Source organism: Vulpes lagopus, chromosome 1 (genome assembly GCF_018345385.1).
Source record: "Vulpes lagopus strain Blue_001 chromosome 1, ASM1834538v1, whole genome shotgun sequence".
NCBI lineage: Eukaryota > Metazoa > Chordata > Mammalia > Carnivora > Canidae > Vulpes > Vulpes lagopus.
The window spans coordinates 142731412-142753241 of record NC_054824.1 but is presented as its reverse complement, the minus strand read 5'-3'; the positions used below and the strand labels follow the sequence as shown (position 1 = coordinate 142753241).

General features: G+C 52.6%; 1 protein-coding gene and 1 pseudogene across 2 annotated transcripts; one reads left to right on the top strand and one right to left on the bottom strand.

The window, feature by feature from the left end:
• Window positions 1-1105: 1105 nt before the first annotated feature.
• On the bottom strand, window positions 1106-3769 carry S100A9 (S100 calcium binding protein A9). 2 transcript variants are annotated; one of them, XM_041767167.1, is made up of 3 exons: window positions 3631-3769; window positions 3107-3267; window positions 1106-1428 (listed from the first exon to the last, which is right to left on the bottom strand). In XM_041767167.1, the coding sequence occupies exons 2-3, from the start codon at window positions 3254-3256 to the stop codon at window positions 1186-1188; spliced, it is 393 nt and encodes a 130-aa protein (XP_041623101.1). In that variant the 5' UTR covers window positions 3257-3267; window positions 3631-3769; the 3' UTR covers window positions 1106-1185. The 2 variants fall into 2 exon arrangements, with proteins under 2 accessions (XP_041623101.1, XP_041623093.1); XM_041767159.1 differs by having other exon boundaries at window positions 3107-3271; window positions 3631-3746.
• Window positions 3770-9958: 6189 nt separating this feature from the next.
• Window positions 9959-16649, top strand: LOC121487548 (annotated as a pseudogene).
• The last annotated feature ends 5181 nt before the right edge of the window (window positions 16650-21830 follow it).

Here is a 21830-nt window from a genome sequence, read left to right as displayed (position 1 = left end):
CCCACAGCAGAGCCCCACTGGCCTTTAGACCAGAGGCCTTTGCAGTTGGCTTGCAGACAGCCTGGGACCCAGTTACAGGCAGCCAGTGTGGGGCAGCGGAAACCTGACTGGCTCTTTCTTCCTGCTCAGTAGTGGGAAAGGAGCTGGGACATCCAGCCCATAGAAAAGATAGATTCAAGGCCCTTCCCTCTCTGCACTTTTTTGTTTTATTTTAGATTTTACTTATGTATCTGAGAGAGAGAGCATGAACAAGAGGGAGGGATAGAGGGAGAAGCAGGTTCCCCACTGAGTAGGGAGCCCAATGTAGGGCTTGATCCCAGGACCCCAAGATCATAACCTGAGCCCCCCGCACCCCTCTGCACTACTTTGAACAATTCTTCCACTTTATGGCCTTGGGCTGGTTCCTTCTCCACTCTGTTTCACATTCTTCATTTCCAGGGAGGCCTGAACCCAAAGTCCAACCTCCTCATGGTAGTGGTCGAGCCTTATAGCTGCAGGGACATGATTGGAGCTCTTCTCTCTCTCCATCCTGCTGGCACTGGGTGGGCATGGGGTCAGACTCCCCCACTTTCATCCCTGCCCGCACCTGCCCCAGTGTCCATCCATGATGACATTGCTCGGTCTGTGAAGAGACATCAATTTGCTCAACATGGATTCAGAACTCAGTTTATGGGTAAACATCTCCAGTATAGTGTCCTCAGACACAGTCCATCTAGGATCACCTCTGGACAACTTCCAGAGGAATAAGGTCTCTTAGGAGACACACAGCTGTGGAAGGTGGTAGATAGCACTGGGGGAAGGGGTCAGGGCTTGGGTGGGGTTGGCCTGAATGTTGAGGGAGGTATCCGCCTTTTGCTTTCTATGCTATCTACCGGCAGTACGAGGAAGTCCTGAGCTGGAGTGAGGTGACTGGGGCCTGAGTGAGAGGTGAGGAAATGGTCAGGGAAGTGAGCCCAAGGGGCTTAGAATAGACCCACATTTTGTGGCTTCTCACTCTGTTCTTACCATGTGAAGGGGTTGGGCAGTTAGGGGGCAGGGCCGCATGGCACCCTGGCCCCTGGAGGGACAGGCTAGAGGCGGGCGGTGGAAGAAGCAGACAAAGTGCTGGCTTGGAGGAAGACTTTATTTTGTCCCCCAGCTAAGGCCGTTAAGCCTCTCTGTGGCCCTAGGTGGGCAGCCTCCTGATTAGTGGCTGTGGCCGTGGCCATGGCCACCGTGGCTGTGGCAGTGGCCCTGGCTGCCCTCCCCAAAGCCTGGCCCATGGCTGTGGCCCTCTCCCTCTGGGGCATTCTTGTGCATCTCCTCGTGCGAGGCCACTGTCAGCCTGGCCACCAGGATGGAGAACTCTTCAAAGTTCAGTTCCTTGTCTCCGTTCGTGTCCAGGTCCTCCATCATCTTGTTTATGGAGTTGTCATTCTTCTTCTGCTTCTGTGGGTGCAGGTGACAAGGGCAGTTAGGGCCGGCATGGCCAGCTCTGCAGAAGGGGAGCTCTGCACTGACCCCAGGCAAAGGCACAGGGAACCTGACTCCCAGGCCTCAGTTAAAAAATTAGAAATGACCATTGAACTGATGCTCACAGACTAGCAGATGTTGAACATGTGTTAGACACTTGCTGATTTTTTCTGCATCCTACCTGGGCACTATGATTCTCTCCATTTTACAGGAGAGGAACTGAGATCACGGGACTTCCTTGAGGTCACGCAATTAGTATGTGTAGAAATGTCACCTCATTTGGCCTTTATAACAAGCTTCACAGGGCATCTTCCTGGAGGAAGATGTCTTAGAAAAGGGGAAGTAGTTTGTGCAGATCCATGAGGCTTGGGAGGGGGAGAGTGGGTGTGAGCCCCACCTGTCCCAGTCCCTCTACCAGTGTGGGCTCCCTCCCGTTGCCTACCTGTTCCTTCCCTCTCTAGGTTACTTATTACTGACACTCATTTCAACCTACATGGGGCAGGGGGAACACCTGATGAAACAAGATGGTTCGTATGTTGTGTGGGGCTGGAGAGCGGTGCATGCTCTGCACTGACCCCAGGCTGTGAGAGTTTGGGGGTGAGGAGGACCCAGGCTGCAGAGGGTGGGCCCATAGGCTAGGCAGGCTCAGCTGAGGCCCCTCCCAGTGCCCCCCCTGCGGGTGCCCTGCTCAGCCCCCAGGCCAGTCCACATCGCCTGGTCTTCTGTGCTTTCTCCGCCAGCCTGGGCTGAGCCCTCACTGTGCCACAGCTGCTGGGCAGGGCCTCAGTTTTCCCTCCTGGACATGGGAGGCGGGTGGTGGGGTCGGTGGAGGAGTCCCACGGAGGAGAACCTGGTCCCACCAGCTCCTGGCTGTCCTGACCCGGCTTCCCCTTGCACCTGTGCAGAGCTGTGAGCATCCCATCTGCTTCCTGAGGGGTGCGGGCCTGGCTTTGGGGAGGGTGGCAGGGCGCCAGCCGCCCCGGGGGGAATGAAAGGGAGCCTGGGGGCAGGCATCTCACCCTTCTTACTCCTGCCTATTTCCCCATAGTTGTAAAGTACACTGGAAGATGGGGGGGGGGGGGGGTTGGGGCGGGGGGAGGAACAAAGGAACAAATCCTCCGTTTTTTCTAGAACTGCCTAGAAATGTTCCCATTAGGGAAATAAACTAATCATGTTACTAAGTGTTTTTTGTTCCTGGGTGCATCTCCCCACGCTCAGTGCTCCCTGCTCCGGACCCTCCCACTTAGGGAGGCCCCACAGCTCTCACACTCAGACCTCTCTGGGTTCAGGTTCTGGTCTGCTCCCAGGCTGTCAAGGCTCATCCTCAGGTGCTTCCCTCCCCAGGTCAGGTGTCAGCTCCGCTCCCCCCCCCCCATCACCTGCAGCGCTCTCTCTCAGGTCCTTTGGAGCACTAACGGCATTGGATTCATCCGTATTCTTTGTGAGACAACATCTTTCCTGTGTGTCCCAACCATGGGGCCCTATGTGCCACTACATACCCGCACACAGCACACACGGCCTGCTTCTACCTGGGAGCAGCTCCAGGGACAGAGCACCTGCTGCCCCTGGAGGGTGGGTGAAGGAGCTGGGATTTCCTCCTTGGCCATTGCAGAGTGCACCCCACGCCCCAGGCTTGCCTGGAACCCCTGCCTACCTTGAGGAAGTTTGGCAGCTCCTTTATCATCAGCTGTTTAATTTCTTTCTGGTTGAGTGAGTCCGGATGCCCCAGCCGCACAGCGTACTGGTGGAAGATGTTGATGATGGTCTCGATGCTACACTCTAGCTGCGACATGTGGTCCGCCATTTTCCTGCACTCTGTCTGAGGAGTGGACAAGTGAGGGTTCAGGAGCTTAGAAGAAAAGGTTGCTGAGCTCCCCTGACATCTCTCAGGCTGCTCGTAGAAACAATGGGGGTGATACAGAAGGAAAAGAAACTGTAACTGCTCTGGGAGAAGATCCTGCCCCATGTGGCAGGGGTGGCTTTAGAATATCTGGAGAATGCTAAAGAGAAGAGCATTTGAAGACAAGAGGCTCCCGCAGAATACGATCCAAGAAAATGTGAGGAAATTTTCAAGTGGGTGGATCAGTCACGGAGGGCTTTCAGGAGGAGGCCTTGGAGGAGGCCTGTCATGGCGGGAGGTTAAGAAGAAGTCAGAGTGGAAGGTTAGAACTCACTTACCCAAGCCAGGGAGCCACACAGAGGGGTTTGATAGCTTGGTGTGTGTCTCACATTTATAGGCAGCTCCCGGCTGGATGCTCGGCCCTCTTGGGGAAGATTGCTTCACAGGTGAGCAGTGTGGTAATGCTGAGCTGGGCTGTCAGTGCCAGGAAGGGTGCTGGGGTGGGACAGGAAATGTTCACAAAGCTCCTTCAGCCTTTTTGTGAAATGCCCAGCCCCGGGCCTGGAGCTGGTTTGGGAGGAAGCTGGCTGGGTAGCTCACTTCCCTTCAACCTCCATCCTCTGCTCTACCTGATCAAGCCAGCAGCCTCTCCCTCAGTCTCCCCCTGCTCCCACCGAGGTTGGGTCAGTCAGTGGCTGCTGGCTCTGCGTCTCCCGTGCGTGCCAGTCACCCAGCAAGCCCTCCTTTTCTCCTACCTGACTCTGAGATAAACACTCCTTGACGGCTGAAGTTCTTGGACTCAGGATGAGCTGGAGATTGGAGGGTCATTGGAGGCACTGCACCCCCTTGTATTGCAGATGAGGAAGCTGATGCCAGAGAGCGGCCTGCTTGGTGACATAGCAGGAACTGGGCCCAGACATTCTGGTTTTTGGTTAAGGGTGATTCTGATCACACCTCCCTCTTGCAGTCTAAGTGACAGATCCTCAGGGTGAATGTGTTTCTAGAGCCATGCCTTCAGGAACTCACATAGCAGAAGGCAAATATTTTTATGTAGCTTCTCGTTGGGCAAGATCTGTCCCTCCCAGGCTACAAACCTCCCCTGCCCAGGGCAGCAAACTGAGCTGCTTAGCACAGCATATAGAGCTCCCCAGAAACACCTGTCCTGCCCTGCTCTGCACATCAGCTTCCCCTCCTGCCCCCATCCAGCTCCTCCCTTGGGCCCATAGGCTCCCCTGCCACATGCACCCCAGGCCTTCGTCTTTGATGCTCTCATCCCTTCACTCATGACATGGTGCAGTCCTACTGACCCCTCGTGGCTCGGTTCAAATGGCACCTCATCCAGAAGCCTGCTGGTCTTCCCAATTGGAAACCACTGTTCCTCTTCAACACCACTCCCACACCACTGCCAGCTCTCAGTACTTGCACTCCTTGATTTGTGTGTATATTTTGCCTGACAATTGCCAGTAGATCCTCAAGGGAACTACTTCATGTTCCCACCCTCCTGAGCACACGACCCAGGGCTTGGCAGATCGGAGATCTTACATTTGCTAAAGGATCATGTCCTGACTGGCAGCCTCTCCTTGAAACCCAGGAAGCATGTCTGGAGGACTTTGCTCTGGCCAAGCTCTCCTGTATCTGGGAAGATGTCCTCTTCTACCCCTACCAGTGACTCTGTCCAGTCTTTGTGAATCCTCCCCTCACTTCTCAGCCCCTGTTCACTGCTTGGCTTTCTGAGACCTCAGGCACCCCTGTGTGCTGTGCCTTGGCCCTGAGCACGTCCTGCCTTGTACTGCTGAGATGGCACACGGAATTGTGGTTAAGAGTTCAGACTGGCTGTGTGACCTTAGGCAGTTTACTTAACCTCTCTGGGCCTCACTTCTTTGTCATTAAAACAGGAAAATAACAACCTGTCTTGAGAATCGAGACCATATGTATAAAGGTGGAAGATCTCAGTAAATAAGAGGCAATCTTATTAGTTATTGTTTCATTCGTTAGTATAAGTATTGGTTGAACACCTACTATGTGCCAGGCAGTAGGGCTAGATGTTGGAGGAACTTGATGAAGAAGTCCTAATACATGGAGGGGATGTAATCTAATGTCTCGCATTCCTAATCACATCTTAAACCCTTGGGAGCTAAGGACAGGGCCTAGCACAGTGCCAAGTACACAGCAAATTTTTTATAAACAGTTGCTTGAATCAATGAGTAAATCACCCTGATGGAATGAACAGTGCAGGACCAGGTCTGCCCTCCGTGTTTGCCCTGGTGGAGGAAGCTCAGGCTGTGCGCAGGCTGTTAAGGAATCTCTCTTCTAGGCACTGCAGCAGGTGCCTGGGGCTCCTCTCCCCTGCACCCCACAGCGCCCTCTGCTGGCTGTGCTTTCGCTCTGCACCACGGGCCCAGACCCCGGCTTGCAGGGCGAAGGCGGTGGAGCTCCCTGGGGGACTGCTGGCAATCCCCGTGGGGCCTCCGCCAGGAGACAGTACGGACTGGTGGAGACTGTGGTGAATGGGACTGTTCTTACCTCCAAGGAGCAGCAGTACTTACCCTTGGGCTGAGGGGGGCAAGTAGACCAGGTGTTGTCACATCTCCTAAAGGCCCAGAAAATAGGAATTTTTATGTGAAAACTCCTGCTTATAAAATCGTTCAGCTAATTTTTTTAAATTTTTATTTATTTATTTATAATAGTCACACAGGTAGAGAGAGAGAGAGAGAGAGAGAGAGAGAGAGAGAGAGGCAGAGACACAGGCAGAGGGAGAAGCAGGCTCCGCGCACCGGGAGCCCGACATGGGATTTGATCCTGGGTCTCCAGGATCGCGCCCTGGGCAAAAGGCAGGCGCCAAACCGCTGCGCCACCCAGGGATCCCTGTTCAGCTAATTTTATAGAAAAGTGAAAACATTAGCAATGAGGCATGACGTATGCCAAAGAAAGCACGCCTACAGGCAGATGGCGTGTAGCATCTGCTGCGCCCCTGCTTCTGACCAGCAGGCCTGCCTCATCTGCTCTGCTGCGGCTCCTCAACGCAGAGCCTAGGTCGGAGCAAGGGCCTGGCTCTGTAGGCGCTGGATGAACATGTGGCGAAAGAATAAATGCAGGAGTGCACGAATAAGCAAAGAAATGAGAAAGCATGAAGATGAACACTGGTCTGTTGCCCTATGACTTTCCGCAGAGCCCTTGCCTGTGACGGTAGAGTGTCACAGGATTTCAGTAAAATGGGGGATGTGGAGAATAGGACCAGCAACTGGGGGGAGTGGGCAGCGGGGCAGACCCCCAAATAGATGGGGGTCTGCACCTGTGGGTCCCATGTTGGTAGTAGTTCTCTTGCATCAGAAGGCCATAATGCTCCAGGCTCCAGGCTGGCCCCAGGTCAGGGGAGGCTGGGGCTGAGCTGTGGAGGTCCTGACCCAAGCAGCTTATTTCTGGTTCCATCCAGTCGCTGCCCCAATGCCACCTATCCTCACTGCCAACCAAGGCCACAGGTTGGGATGTGGGGTGGTAGGGAGTGGGGTCTTCTCCTTGGGGAAGCTCAGAGCCTCCTTCTATGGCATGATTTGGGGCCATTCTCCTAGTTCCAGACAGTGATTCTGGAGGCTGCCATTGAAAGAAAAGGTTTCCTCAGCTGTGGTCAAAACAATGAAACAATCATGAAAGCATGTGTTCCTTCCCAGTGTCCAGAACCGAGAGTGGGCCTGTGTCCCCTTCTCTGCAGCCATCCTGCTGTTGTCTCTTCTAAGTTGTTGGTATCAAACCAGGTATTATAATGGGGCTGTGTGTCCTTCAGCCTGCAGGATCCTGGTGAGAGCTCAGGCTCAGTGAGGCGCTGAGCGCTGGATGCTAGTCCTTGCTTCTCCAGACTTGCTGGATGGGCTCTGGAAAAAATGTCCGTGTCTAGGACCCCCTTTTCTTATTCATTAAGTGAGGAGGTTGGATCAGCTGGCCTTCAGGTCATTTCTAGCATTGACTCCAGGTTTTGAAGCAATCTTGGTGGGCTCCACGGACACCACAAGCTTCATGGCCCCAGGACCATCTGACCCCTGGTTTTCTGCTGCTTCTCTGCAGATAAAGTCAGATTCCTCTTCTCAACAAAGCAGCTTGAGCCTGGGCCCAGCCCTTTCCAGGCTACCACCTGCTAGCCTCTCCCCTCCACACCCCCTCTCCTCTCTGCCGTCCCGGTGCACATCCTTCCCCCTACATGCTTTCCCTCCCTTCATACCCTGCCTTCCTCCTTGCCTCTGTCCCAGCCCAAGACTTCCAGACACTCTCCCACGGGGATCTCTCCTGGACATCCCGTGGCCCCCACTGCTTATTCTGTGTGGACACAGGTAAGTTCAACCACTCCCTGCATCTTTGGGCTCAGTGTACATCTTTGGGCTCCCATTGCTCCTTGTGCCCATGCGGCCTTCTCACAGGCCTGTCCTGAGGTCCCGAGGCCCCGAGGCAGTGGTGAGGCCCATTCCTGCCCACCGACTCCACCTCAGCTGTCCTCCCTCCTAACTGTCCTCTCCTATCTCTTGTAGATCATGGTTGTTGTCCTCATTATGTCCTTAGGTTCTAGATCTTTCCTCAAACTCCTGGCCAGTATTTCAGGATCTCCCTGCTGGCTTCCTCTGCCTGTCAGGAATGCCTTGGAAGTATGCAGCCCTTTATAGAAAGGAGAGGACTTTCACATCCATTCTGGTGTTGGCCTAAGACCAGCCTGTGGGGCCACCACAGTCACGCTTGGCTCCTGGAGAGAAGGTGTTTGCATGTTGGCTCATTCCTGGATGATAAGTTTGTGTGGGAGAGACGTCTGATAACCACTTACAGAATAATATGATTTCGGGGGAATCTATTCTTACAGGTTCTTTCCTAATTAAGAAACTGCAGCAGGGAGAATGCAGAGAAGAAAAAACAAAGGTGGTGGGAGCCAGTGATGGAGACTGGATGGGGAGAAAACTGGGAAAGGCCCTTGGGGAATGGCAGTGGTGTGCTGCCCCCTTGTGGTGGGGCTGTGTCAGGACAGCCTGAGGCTAGGGTTCTGATTAGGGTTCTGGTGAGAAAGAGGGTTCTGCTTCAGGTTTGGTTAAGGCCCAGGAGCTTGGAGGGTCCCATCTGCTGGCATGGGGGAGACGTGCCCCGAGAGATGAGTTGAGGGTGATGGTCAGCGTGAGGCACAAGCTTAGGGCTGGTATTCAGTGGGGCACTGATGGTGGGATTTGTCTCTGGTTGACTTTCAGATTTTTCATGCTTAAGCTATTTATGGGAAAATCAAATGGTAGGCTTTCCTTCTGGGTTGCTAGGTGAGTCTTCTGGTGTCACTCAGGTGTCTGAAATCCTTCTGGGTTTGGAACCAGGCTTTGGGGCTGCTCATTCCAAAACCCAACATAGGGTTAGGGTTAGAGCCCAGGTGCTTGGAGGCTCCTATCTGGGGGTCCTTTTGAGATCCGGCGAAGGTAAGGATGAGGCTCAGGCTCATTGTTCGTGTGGAGGGGTATGCAGAATGCGGGGCTAGGCTCAGGGGGTACTTGGATTTCTCCTACATTATCTATCTGCCATACTTTCGAATGACATGACTTTCTCTTTTTGTTGCTGGAGGCTTCTGGTATTGCTGATGAGCCCCAAATTCCTTGGTTTTCAGAGCCAGGCTTTGGGGCTGGGTGGGTCCATAACTGAACCTAGAGTTAGGGTTAGGGTGAGGGCACAGGAGCTTGGGGGTTTCTACTCAATGGCAGTGTGAAGACTTGTCCAGACGGATGAGTTGAGGGCATGGTAAGTGTGAGGCTCAGGTGCTTGGCTGGTGTGCAGGGGGGTGCTGAACATTTGCCTGGGCTCGGAGGGCCCTTTGTCTATCTTGGACTCCTGCTATCTGCCCCTCATAAATGGCACTTTATCCTCCTGGTGGGGGGTTGGCTGAGCTTTCTGGTGTCACTCACTAGTCCCCCATCCTTCGAAGTTCAGAGCCAGGCTCTGGGGCGGGGGATTATTAGAACCCAAATTAAGGTTAGGGTTAGGGCCCAGGAACCAGGACATCCCTATCTGCCATCATGGGGGGAGACCTCCCTGGAGGGCTGAGTTGAGGGCAAGGCTCAGCGTGAAGCTCAGGTGCACAACTAGTGTGCAGCAGGGCACTGAACATGGCACTGGGCTCAGTGAGCCCTTCAGATTTCAGGCTCTAGCTATGTGCTATTCTCCCAAATGGCACCGTGTCAATCTGGGTGGGTGGCTGAGCTTTCTAGTGTCACTCACTTGTCCTCAATCCCTTGCGGTTCAGAGCCAGGCTCCAGGGCTGGGTTTGGATCAGAACCCAAACTAGAGTTAAGTTTAAGACCCAGGAGCTTGGACGGTCCTATCTGCCTGCATGGTGGAGACCCCCCTGGAGGGCTGAGTTTAGGGCGAGGCACAGTGTGAGGCTCAGGTGCTTGGCTGGTGTGCAGAGGGCACTGAACATTTGTCTGGGCTCAGGGGGCCCTTTGTCTATCTTGGGCTCTTGCTATCTGCCCCTCATACAAATGGCACTTTTTCCTCCTGGGGCGTTGTCCAAGCTCTCTGGCGTCACTCACTAGTCCCCCTCCTTAGAAGACAGGACCCTGGCTCTGAGACAACATATCTAGGGTTAGGGTTAGGACCCAGGAGTTTGGAGGGTTCCATCTGCCCATATGGTGGAGACCTCTGGGAGGCCTGAGAGCGATGCCCAGGGAGAGGCTCAGCCTCAGGGATGTTATGCAGGGGGACATTGAACGTGTAGTTGGGCTCTGGTGGCCCTTTGGTCTTTTGGGCTGTAAGTACCTGCTGGAATTCCAAATGGCAGCATTTCATCCTGGGTGCATGGCCGAACTTTCTGGTGTGTCTCACATGTCCTCAACCCTCAACCCTTGGAGACATGCTCTGGGCATGGGTTGGGTCAGAACTCAATCTAGGGTTAGGGCTAAGGATCAGGAGCTTGGACGGTCCATCTGCCCACATGGTGGAGACCTCCCCAGAGGCCTGAGGTGAAGGCGAGGCAAGGTGTGAGGCTCAGGTGCTCGCCTGCCATGCAGGGGTCACTGAACATTTGCCTGAGCTCAAGGTGTCCTTTGGATATCTCAGGCTCCTCTTATCTACCCCTCCTATGAATGGCACTTTTTCCTCCTGGGGCATTGGCCAAGCTTTCTGGTGTCACTCACTAGTCCCCTATCAATCATAGTTGGGAGCCAGGCTCTGGGGCAGGGTTGGGTCAGAACCCTATCTAGGGTTAGGGTTAGGGCCCAGGAGCTTGGAGGGTCCCATCTGCTGGCACTTGGGTCAGTCTTGGAGTTTCTGTCCAGGGGAAGGAGGAGGTGATGTCTGGGCACTAGTGTCTGTTTGAGGTGGGTTGGTGGAGAGCTTGCAGGACAGGGCTGCCATCTGTCTCACTCCACAGGGAAGGGTTTGGCTGGCAGTGCTGGGGCCTGTCCTCCAGGGACCCACCTGACTTTATTCCCACCCATGTACCATGGGTCAGAGCCCATCACCTCCTAGCCCTGCCTCTGATGCCTTCTCCTGGAATCATTCTCAGGGAACTTCCCTGTCAGAGTGTCAGCTGCTAGATCCTAATCTTGCCCTGAGACAGCCACTGTGGGCTCCAAGCCATCACTTGGGGCTGAATCTTTCACCTGCCTCAATGACATCCTAAGGATAAACTGCCATTGGTCTGCCCCAGAGCTGGGTCAGGGCCCCAGTCCCTGGCTCCTCTTTACCAGGTGAGTCTGGAGGGCCAGGTTCCGTGAGGGCCATGAAGGTGGGATCCCCATGATGGCAGCAGCAAGGACTGAGCCGGTGCAGTGGGCCCTTGGTGTCAGCATACTCCCTTTCCAGCAACCATGCGCTGGGCAGCAAGCATAGATGTGTCTTCCGGGCCAGTGAGTGCACGGTGGTGCTGCCACCCAAGGAGGTGCTGGTGCCTTCTGACAACCTCACCCTCACTCTCCACCATTACGTGTCTGGGAAGGAGCAGGTCAGCCTGGTGGACCCACAGTACCTGCCCCGGAGACATGGTGAGGCCTGGGTTAGGGTGCCTTGACAGGGAACAACCTGGCTTCGTGGGAATCGGGAGGCAGGATTCCATTGCCCTTAACCTCCCTGGCCCAGTGAATGTTCTCTGTCCCTGCTAAGAGAGACCCAGGACTAGGAGCAGGTTGGGCCCCTGGGAGGGTAGAGCCCACTGCTTACTGGAGAGGCAGGGCTTTGGAGAGGATGAAGATTTAGTGCTTCAGGTTGGGGCAAGGGTACAACTTGAGTTATTTGAAATGCACTTCAGTCATAGCAGGAAGGACTCCAGTAAGACACCAGCAGGCACTTCCAGCAGCAGCTTGTGAAGGAAGATGCAGGCAAGATTTGAAAATTACCTTGTCTGGCTGCAGGGGCTGGAGGAACTCACTGTCCTCTTGTTGCACCTGAGCCCTCCCTAGGAGACCTGCCTCCCAGTGAGGCCCTTGTTCTGGGAGGGGAGGGCTTTGACCATGCCCTCCCCCATTCCCCCGCATCTTTCAGACCCCCAGTCCTGGGCATTCCAACAGACATGCCCTCATGTAGCCACTCTGTTTCAGTGAAGTTGTACCCTCCCTCGGACGTACAGAGCAATGTCAGCTCTGGCTACTGTGTCCTGACTTGGGGTGTCAGTCCTGCCTTGGAGCCTCTGACCGCCATCCTCAGCTACAAGCTGGCCTTCAAGAAACAGGAGGAGGCCTGGGAGGTAATTCTGGGCTGACTACTCCAGGGGCCTCTCTCTCCTGGGAGCAGCAGCTCAGGGCCACATCTCATCCCACGTAGGGAGACGTTGACTTGGAATAATGAGGAGGGGAGGTGACCAGAGCCAGGAGTGTGACTGTGCACATGTGTATTTGTATGTGAGTGTACTGATGTGTGCATAAATACGTGTGTTTACCTATGTGAGTGTGCACAGGGTATGTCTACGTGTGTGTGAGTGTTGTGAGCATGTTGGTGTGTACACCTGCGTTAAGTGCATTCTTATGGGCCCGTGTGGTGTGCATGTGTACCTGTGCCCATGTGTGTGCGAATGGTCATGTATATGTGTGCATGCAGGTTCTTGAGGCTCAGTGGACCCTGTCTCACCCTCAGCACCTGCTAACTGTCCTCTGCCTCACAGCAGGCCCAGCACAGGGATCACATTGTCGGGGTGACCCAGATCACCCTTGAAGCTATCGAATTGGACCCTGGTTCCAGCTATGAGGCCAGGCTGTGTGTCCAGATGGCTACACTGGAGGATGAGATAGTGCAGGAGCAGCACCATGAGGGCCAGTGAAGCACGAATGGAGCCAGTCTGTGTGCTTCCCGTCTCCCTAGAGCCCTGTCCGAAGTAGGGGTCTCCCTCCTAGAGGGCTTACCCTCCTGGTGCATCATACCATCCCACTCTTTCAAACTCTTGGAAGGCAGTCATACCCCAGCTGAACACCCTCCCCTGGAGCTAGGAGAGTTTTAGGGAGGAAACAACCACCTGCCAAGCATTGGGCCTCTTGGAAACCTGTAGTCGTTGTCTGTCACTGGGTGTGAGTGTGGCCCCAGGTGGCATGGTGGGGCTGTGCTTCTGTCTCTGGAGCCTGGACATTGTCTCATCTCCCAAGGGAGGGCAGGGCTGACCCTTGTGAACTGGTGGGAAGGGGTGAGCCATCACTGATGACCTTGCAGACGGTGGAGGTGAGGGTCTGCGGTGGGCGGTTCGTTAGCAGGCATGACACAACCCCTGTGGCTTATGAGAAAATTTCCACTGTGGCCCATGGCACTCCTAGGGCTACTTTGCAATGTGGATTTGGAGGAGCATCCTGGTGCCAGAGAGGCTCACAGCCCTGGGTCCTTCCTTTCCATAGGTTCTCACCTGTTCTCACCTCAGGGACAGCTGACAGCAGTACCCTTGTAGCTGTACCCGTCTTTCTGCTGCTGACCAGCCTGACCTACCTTGTGTTCAAGCTTTCACCCAGTTCGGTAGCCAAGGTGCGTGTGTCTGTGTACACATGTGTGATTGTGTTAGTGTGTCTCTGCATGAGATTCTGTATGAGTGTCAATGTGTATGTATGCGAGTCAGTGTGTGCATGTGTAGGTGTGCGGTAGGTGGGGTATCTTGGGCCACACTGGTCATCCCTCCTCACCATCAGTATGGTGTATGGCAGTATGCTGGACACTCCTCGATGGGGCCAGGGTTTTGAAGCCTCTGCCCTGGACCCGTGGAGAGTTCCCCAGTTACCAGGTGTGTTGGGGGCCGTCTGGCTCCAAAGAGGCTCAGAGGGATCCAAATTCATCGGGCCCAAGCCACTCAGGATCCTCATCTCCTGCCTCTGGAGGTGCTCTGTGGTTTGCTAATTTTTAAATGCATTCCATGAAAATAGAGTCTTGGGAATCTGCTGTGCTCAGAGCCCTGTTGAATGCCACAGAGAACAAAACAGACACAGCCCCATGGACAATCATCACCCCTTTCAGGTTATAGGAGGAGATAGACCAGGTGCAGACTGGCAGCAGAAAGGATGTGAGGAAGTCAGAACAAGAGAGTGGGGTGTTGGGGGGTATTGGGGAGGGAGTTGGGGTTGGGGGGTGAGGGAGGAGATGCTGGACAGGGCCGTGAATGCCAGACTTGACCTTGGGGCACAAGAAAGCTCTTGAAGCACGTGAAAGAGTGTGCGACAAGACCTCGTTTGTATTTTGAAAATAGATTTTGGGGGTATGAGGGGAGGGGGAGGATCAACCGGGAGGCCATTGGTGGTGTCCAGAGGGTGGTGATTTGACTGGAGCCAGTGGGAGAAGCAGAGAGGGAGCAACGTGGAGGGAATTGGCAGGCCTTAGGAAGAGAAGCCAAGGGGGCAGATGAGCTGTGATCCGTGGATCCCTGAGGTGGGGAACTGAGGCTGGGGAGGCTGATTTGGACTTGTTGTGTTGGAGTCCTGTGCCACATCTTTGTGGGAGGGCCAGTGGGTCTGTTGCTTAGGGAGGAGTCAGGTGGGGCAGGGAGCTGCCTCCTGCCTGCTGGTGGCACACGTGTGGTTCCTGGAGGCGCTGCTCCCGCTGTGGGATGAGGACACCAGTGGTCTCCCTGTGGCCTTAAACCCACCATCGCAACTCACCCTGTAAAGGACATGTGTCTTGGTATAAGTGAGTCCTATGGGGTCATTAGCCCGGGAGGCCACACAGGCAAGTGTCAGGTTTGCTCCCAATAAGAGGCAAGAGAGCAACAGCCAAGGCAGGGTTGCCTCTGGCTGGAAGGGAGTGAAGCTCCCACGGGGACCTCATGCCTCCTGGAGCTGGGGCCCCCGAGAACCACCCCCCAACCCCTTGGGTGTGCGTAGGCCTCCAGCTGGCCTCAGGGTGTAGAGAAGCTTCTTCCAGAACATACCCTCTCCAGTGGCATTCTTCCAATCCCTCTACAGTGTGCACAGTGGGGACTTCCAGGTGCGTGCACAGCCCATGGCAGGGGTGGGGGCGGGGCTGGGGCCACCCACAGGTCTGGCCTGCCCAGGATGTGGGCTTCGGTGAGAGTTGGGGGCTAGTGTGGGGGCCTTTGTCAGTGCTTTGAGCTTTGTTGCATATGTAATGCGTTTAAATTTACACACTGTGTCTCAAATGCATCAAAACAATTAGCTGTATTTTCTATTGTGGGTTTCTTTTTGTTTTGGGGGAGCAGCCCCTGTGAGGTATATGGTCATTTTATGGTGCAAACTATGGTAGTGTCTGCAGCTGCCATGTGTCTTGTCCTGCATCTTTTCTGAAGGTGTCTGTGGGGAGGGTCTGGTGCTGGTGCTGTCCTTCTGGCCCTTGGGGGTCTGTGGGCTACTGCTCCGGTGGACGCTGTGGAGCGCCCGGTCCTTCCTTGTTCCCCTGGGCAGTATGCTGGACACTTACACTCCACATTTCCCCCTTTATGGTGCCCCGGTGAGGAAGACCACCAGGGGGTCTTCACATCAGACCCCTCCAGTTCCCTCTGGCCTGGGGGTTCTTGCCATCTGGGCTCCAGCAGGTGGTTTCAAGTTCCCCACTACGGGCAGAGGATGGGATGTGATGCTTCCCGGAGTGCTTGGACCTGCTCTTCCCTGATCCCCCTGCCATTGCTGGGCTTCCCTCTGCCTCGTCATTGTGTCTCAAAAGGGAGCCTAGAAAAAAAAATTTAGAAAGGGAGTCCAGTTTTCAAGATTGTTGTCCAAAAGTATAACTTGAAGCTTAAAGTGGAGCATTTTGTCTTTGGTGGAGGCCACCTCCTTCTCTCAGGCAGTGGCCGTCACTGTCCAGACTCCTGAAGTGATGGCCCTAGAATGGGTCATCTGGGCTGTACATATCCAGCCCTCCTCTGGAGACTCATGTCACCCACCAAGTTCTTTAGATCTCTCAGGGGTGGGGGTGGGGGTGGTCTGGAGCCATGGGTTGGCTCTCCAGGGAGCAGGGCAGTACCAGAGGGTGACGTAAGTGTGGTCCATTTGGTTGTGGTTCCTGGTCCCACCTAGGAAATACTTTCTTTTGGGAGGTGGGAGCCTCTTGTGGCTCCACGGAGGGGTCCAGGTCTGCTGCCCTCAGCCCAAAGGTGCGGTTCCCAACAGTATCTTGGGGTGTGTGTGTGTGTGTGTGTGTGTGTGTGTGAGTGGGGGGGCGTCCAGGGGAAGGGGCCCAGTCTCTGTAGCTGATGGAAGCACCTGGAGCAGCAGCCAGGGATTTTCTCTGTCCTTGGCACCTGTCACTACCTGTATCCGGTTTCAGGTTGTTGTGAGCACCGCGCAGTGAGGTGGGGGATTCCTGAGGGTCCTGGGCTATGGATAGGCTGGCACATGGGATTAAGATAGACTGTTCTGAGCACGGTCGTTGCTTGGACTCTGGGCGAGGATTTCAGGAGAGTTTCTTGGAGGAGGGGAAGCTGCTTCCAGGGAGAACATGCGGTGTGAGCCCTTCCCCCCCACCCCCACCCCCACCCCCACCCCATTCTCTCTTTTTTAGACCTGGATTGGGGCCCACGGAATTGGTCTGCTGCCGAACCAGGACCCTGTCGGTTCCCCACAAGGAGCCTTGGAGTCTAGTGTCCAGGAGTCCATTGTGTGGCTGACCTATGACCCAGTGGATCCCTGGCAGTCAGTGGTCCCAGAGGACGAGGGGGAAGGCCCTGGCACTGGCCTCCCAGAGGCTGGGCTGCTAGCAGGACATGTGGTACAGGAAGGGCAGCCGCCTGCCTACCTGCCACAGGGGGACTGGGTCCCGGTGAGCGCCCCAGGCCAACTCCCCCCGCAGTCAGAGGGCAGCAGTGGTGATACTGTGCCCTGGGCTGCTCTGGGGGTGCCACCCCACTACCTTCCCAGGAAACATGCAGAGCTTTGGGCCCAGCCTGGCTTTGGCCCGTGGCCTTTCCAGTGACCAGCAGAGCCTGGATGCCTGGTGAGGAAGAACCTGTGTGGAAGTTGGTCACAGTGAAAGGCAAGAGCTTGGTGAAAGGGTCACACGAGGACCTCAGGGCATTGTCTTTGCTCCTACCCTTTGCAGTCACTGGGTTTGATCTAGACCCCCGACTCAGCCAGCTGCATAATGTCCATTTTGTGGAAAATGGAGCAAAGTCTCTCTGAGAATGGTGCCCCTGCACAGAGATCCTGTCCAGATGGAGGCCAGTGGGCGACTCCTCCTCCCTCCCCTCCCCTCAGCATCCTGCCACCCAGCCCCCACTCCCCTCCCTGCTTTCTGGCTCCACTCAGGCCCCTCAGAAAAGAGGGGTGCTGGCTCCATAGCCTGTTCTGCCCTCACCCCCTTAAAGGGCCCACCTGCTCCCAGCAGACCCAAAGGTGGTGCTATGACCTCTTTCTGTGCCTTCCTGAAGTCCCTTTCCTCCAGAGATTAGAAAGGATTCAGTGGTTCCTTCAAACTGCTGCTGGCTGGGAGAGGGGCCAGAAGAGTGCAAGGAGTCTGTCTATTCTCGGGCTTTCTGGGGTTAGAGGTGCTGATGTTTAACAGATAGGATCAAATGCAGGCTGAGGTGCCTGTCCCTGGGGCTCTGGTGATCCCTGTGGTCTGCAGAGAAGAAAGCACTTGTAGCCCCGGGCTCCCAAAAGCAAAGGCCTCCTCTGCTTCAGACAGGCATCCTCCTCCCCTCTGCATGCCAGTGGCACCCCTGAGGTTTTGTGGGGAGCCTCAGAGGAGCCAGATTATGGTCAGCAGGGATGAGGCAGGACCCAGAATGTATTTTTAGCATGTAGAGAGCGGGAAGGGTGTGGATGGAAGTGAGATGCAGGCATCTTTAGTTCTAACCAAGGTTTAAAAAAAACCAGCTTGAATCTACTTCTTGGAGCCAACCCCTGGGGAGCCCTGGGCTGGGGTGTTATAGCAGCATCTGTGTCACATTTTCTCTCAATGGCACCCAGAGACCTGACTTTGGGCTGGAGCTCGAGAGTGCATCCCCTGGAGGCCATGTGAAAGTTGGTAAGCCATGCCTGCCCCTTCAGCCACATTGCTCTGAGTTCCCCTGAGCAAGTTGCCTGCACACCTCCATGCCCAGAAAATGCTGGCTTCCCCCTTTGGAGATGAGACAACCCTTGGACATTGTGTGCCCTGAGATCCAGTTCACAGCAGAGCAAGGTTGGGAGATCTTGGGAAGAGGAAGTTGCTGAGCACCGGGTCTGAAGGAGTCAGAGAGCTGGTGACTGGGAACTCCAGTCCTGATGTGGCTGTTGTTTCCAGGGAGTTGGGTGCATGGCACCACTGGAGCTTGAGGGCCCCACACATGGCCAGCTGGACCTTGGAAGGTCTGGAAGGCCAGACTGAGGGCAGCGAGGGAAGGAGAGTTTCCCTGGTGAGGGAGGCTGTGCAATGGTTTCTCTTGGCTTATTTGTTTTTAATATTTTTTATTTTTAAGTAATCTCTGCACCCAACATGAGGCTTGAACACACATTCCCATGATCAAGACTTGTGTGCTCCACCAACTGAGCCAGCCAGGCCCCTCCTCTTTCTTTGTTTTTCAATGTGGTGAAATCCACATAATTTAACCCTAACTCTTTCAAAGTATACAATTCAGTGACATTCAGTACATGTGTGTAATATTATCCGACCATCATCACTCCCACAGGAAATCCCCTTCCCGGTAGGCAGTCGTTCCCCACTGGGCCCTCCCGGTGCCCTGTGCAGTCCCTTGCCTGCTTCCTATCTCCATGGATTCACCTCTTCTGAGCATTTTTTAGAAACGAAGTCATACGATATGTGACTTTCCCCACAGCCTTTTCCCTCAGCGTAGCGTTTTCGAGGTTCATCCACTTTGCAGTGTTGGTGCATCAACCCTTACTGTGACTGAACATTATTCCATTGTATGGAGGGACCGCATCTAGCCATTCTGCTCGACACTTAGGCTGTTCCCAATTTTTCCCTGTTGTGAGCAGCACTGCTGTGAACATTCATGTAAAAGTTGTTTCAGTACCTGTTTTCTGTTTTTGTGTATATTCCTAGGAGTGGAATTGCTAGATCATATGGTAATTCTATTTTTAGAATTTTTGAGGAACTGACAAACTGTTCTCCACAGTGACTTCAGCATTTTACATCAGTGATGTACTGAGGTTACAATTTCTCCACATCCTCACCAACTGTTGTTAGCATCCTTAAAACATTTAAGTTTCTTTATTTAAATAATCTCTACATCTAATGTGGGGCTTGAACTCATGACTCTGAGATCAAGAGTTTCATGCTTGGGGTGCCTGGGTGGTGCATTCAGTTAAGTGTCTGACTCTTGGTTTCTGCTCAAGTCATGATCTTGGGGTCATGCAATTGAGCCCCCATAGGAGTCAGCACTTGGTGTGGCATCTGCTTGGGATTCTCTATCCCTCTCCCTCTGTGCCTCCCGCATATTCTATCCCTCCCTAAAATAAATAAATAAATCCTAAAAAAACAAACAAACCCAGAGTCATATGCTATTCCAACTAAACCAGCCAGGGATCCCTTAAATCACCATTCTGGCGGGTATAAAGTGGTACTTCAGTGTGATTTTGATTTGCATTTCCCTGATAATTAGTGATGTTGAACATCTTTTCATGTGCTTCTTGTGTATCTTCTTTGGAGAAAATCCTGTTCAAGTCCTTTGCCTATTTTTTAATTGGGTTGCTTGCCCTTGTGTTGTTGAGTTGTAGGAGCTCTTTATATATTCTGATACTAAACTCATATCAGATATTCCATTTCCAAACATTTTCTGAAATTCTGCATGCTACTTGGTGTCATATACAATAAATCATTGCCTAATCCAAACCCAACAAACACATGAAAAGATGCTTAACATTCTTAGACATCAGGGAAATGAAAATGAAAACCACAGTGAGATGCCATTTCACACCCAGGGAATGGCTGTTATTTAAAAAATGGAAGCTAGTTTTAGCAAAAATGTGAAGAAATTGGAATTCTCATGCCCTGTGAATGGAGATGAGAAACAACAGTGGTGGTGGTTACACAGAAATGTGAACATGCACTTAAAAATGTTGAAAATGGGACATTTGGGTGGTTCAGTGGTTGACCATCTGCCTTCAGCTCAGGGCGTGATCCCGGGGTCCTGGGATCTAGTCCTACATTCTCTGCAGGAAGTCAGCTTCTCCCTCTGCCTATGTCTCTGCCTTTCTCTGTGTGTCTCTTTTGAATAAATAAATAAAATCTTAAAAAAATAAAAATGTTGAAAATGGTAAATTTTATGTTGTGTATATTTTACCATAATTAAAAATAAAAGTTAATGAGAGGAAAATTTTATGTTATGTATGTTATCACACCCTCAAAAAAATCTTCCTAAGCACTGGTCCTGACACATGTGACACATATGATGGAGGAAGACCCTTGTCCCCTAGAGTGAGAAGGACTTTTCTCAGTAGACACTGCTACTTCAGACTGGACTTATGCACACACACCTAGCAGATCTCCCCCAGCAGAGGTGAACACTCCCCTCCTGGCCCATTGGCATCTCTTTTTAGCATCCTCTTCCAGTCAACTGACCCCACAAACCATCCTCAATCATTGCTGCTTATCATCTCTATAATTTTTCCTTTCCCAAATGTCGTACAAATGAGATTGTACAGCATGTAGTTTATTCAGATTGTCTTCTGTCACACAGTGACATGCATGTAAGAGTCATCCATGTCTTGGTGTGGCTCGATAGATCATTCCTTTCTATTGATGAATAGCGTTCCATTGCATGCATGTATCTCACTTGGTTATTCACTCACCTATTAAAGGATATCCTGATTTGTTAAAGTATTTGGCCATTTTGAAGAGAGATGCTGTACATAACTGCAGGCTGGTTTTTGCTTGGACATAAGTTTTCAGAGCAGTTGTCCAAATACCCAGGAATGTGATCATTGGCTTATATGGTGAGACCATGTTTAGTTTCAGAAGGAATTGCCAAGGTGTCTTCCAGAATGGCCACAGCATTACACATCCCACTGGCAATGAATGCAAGTTCTTGCTTCTATGGCTGTTTTTCTGAAGACATTAGCCACTTTTATAGAAATGCAGTGCTAACTCATTGTTTTAATTTGCTTTTCCTTCATGACACGTGACGTCGAGCATTATTCTGTATGTTTGTCATCTGTCTATCTTGTTTGGTGGGGTGTGTGTGTGTTCATATCTTTACTCATATTTATTTGGGTTGTTGGTTCTCTTTTTCACTTTTGGACTTTGTATATTTTGCATAGAAATCCTTTTTCAGATGTGTTTTCGAAACATTTTTCTCCCTTTCTGTGGCTTTTGTGTTCTCTTTTCTCATTGTTCTATCACCATTTGTGGAACAGACTTTCCTTCCATTATTGGGGTGCCTTGTCCCTTTGACAAATGAAGTTACTCTATTGGCATGGTTCTATTTTTGTGCTGTCTGTGCTGTTCCTTTCATCTGTCACTTCAGCGTGACCACATTCTTTTCTTTACTGCAGCTTTATGCTAAGTCTTTGGATCTACATCAAGAACTCAAGAGTTCTTGAGTCTTATGTCAGCTAGATTTGGTTTAGAAATAGTTTGTCAATATCTTTGATGGGAATTTGATTGGGATTCCACTGAATCTGTAGATCGAGTTAGAAAGAATTGCCATCTTAACAATATTGAGTACAGGGCACCTGGGTAGCTCAGTCAGTTAAGCATCTGCCTTTGGCTCAGGTCACTATCCTGGTATCCCAGGATCAAGTTCCAGGATCTAGCCCCGCATTAAACTCTGCATTGGGCTCCCTGTTCAGTGGAGAGTCTGTTTCTCCCTCTGACCCTTCCCCCTCTCGTGCTGTCTCTCTCTCTCTCCAATAAATACAATCTTCGAGAAAAAAAAAAAAGCAAGATTGAGTGTATTGCTCCTGAACAAGGAATATCTGCAGTTATCTGTGTTTTTTTCATAATTGAAGTATTTTTATTTTAGTACAGTGAGTTGGCATTAAGTGGGTATCTCGAATATCTGCATTGAGGCAGATCGGATGGGGATCTTGAATGGGATGACCCATTCAAGGAGATTCACTTAATCCGATTTACTGAAGCTGGTATCCTTCGCGGACCCATGGAAACACTGGCAGCGCCTATTAAGGCATTATTTCCGGATCAGACTTGGTGGGTTTGAGCAGAGGTGGAAGAAGGGAAC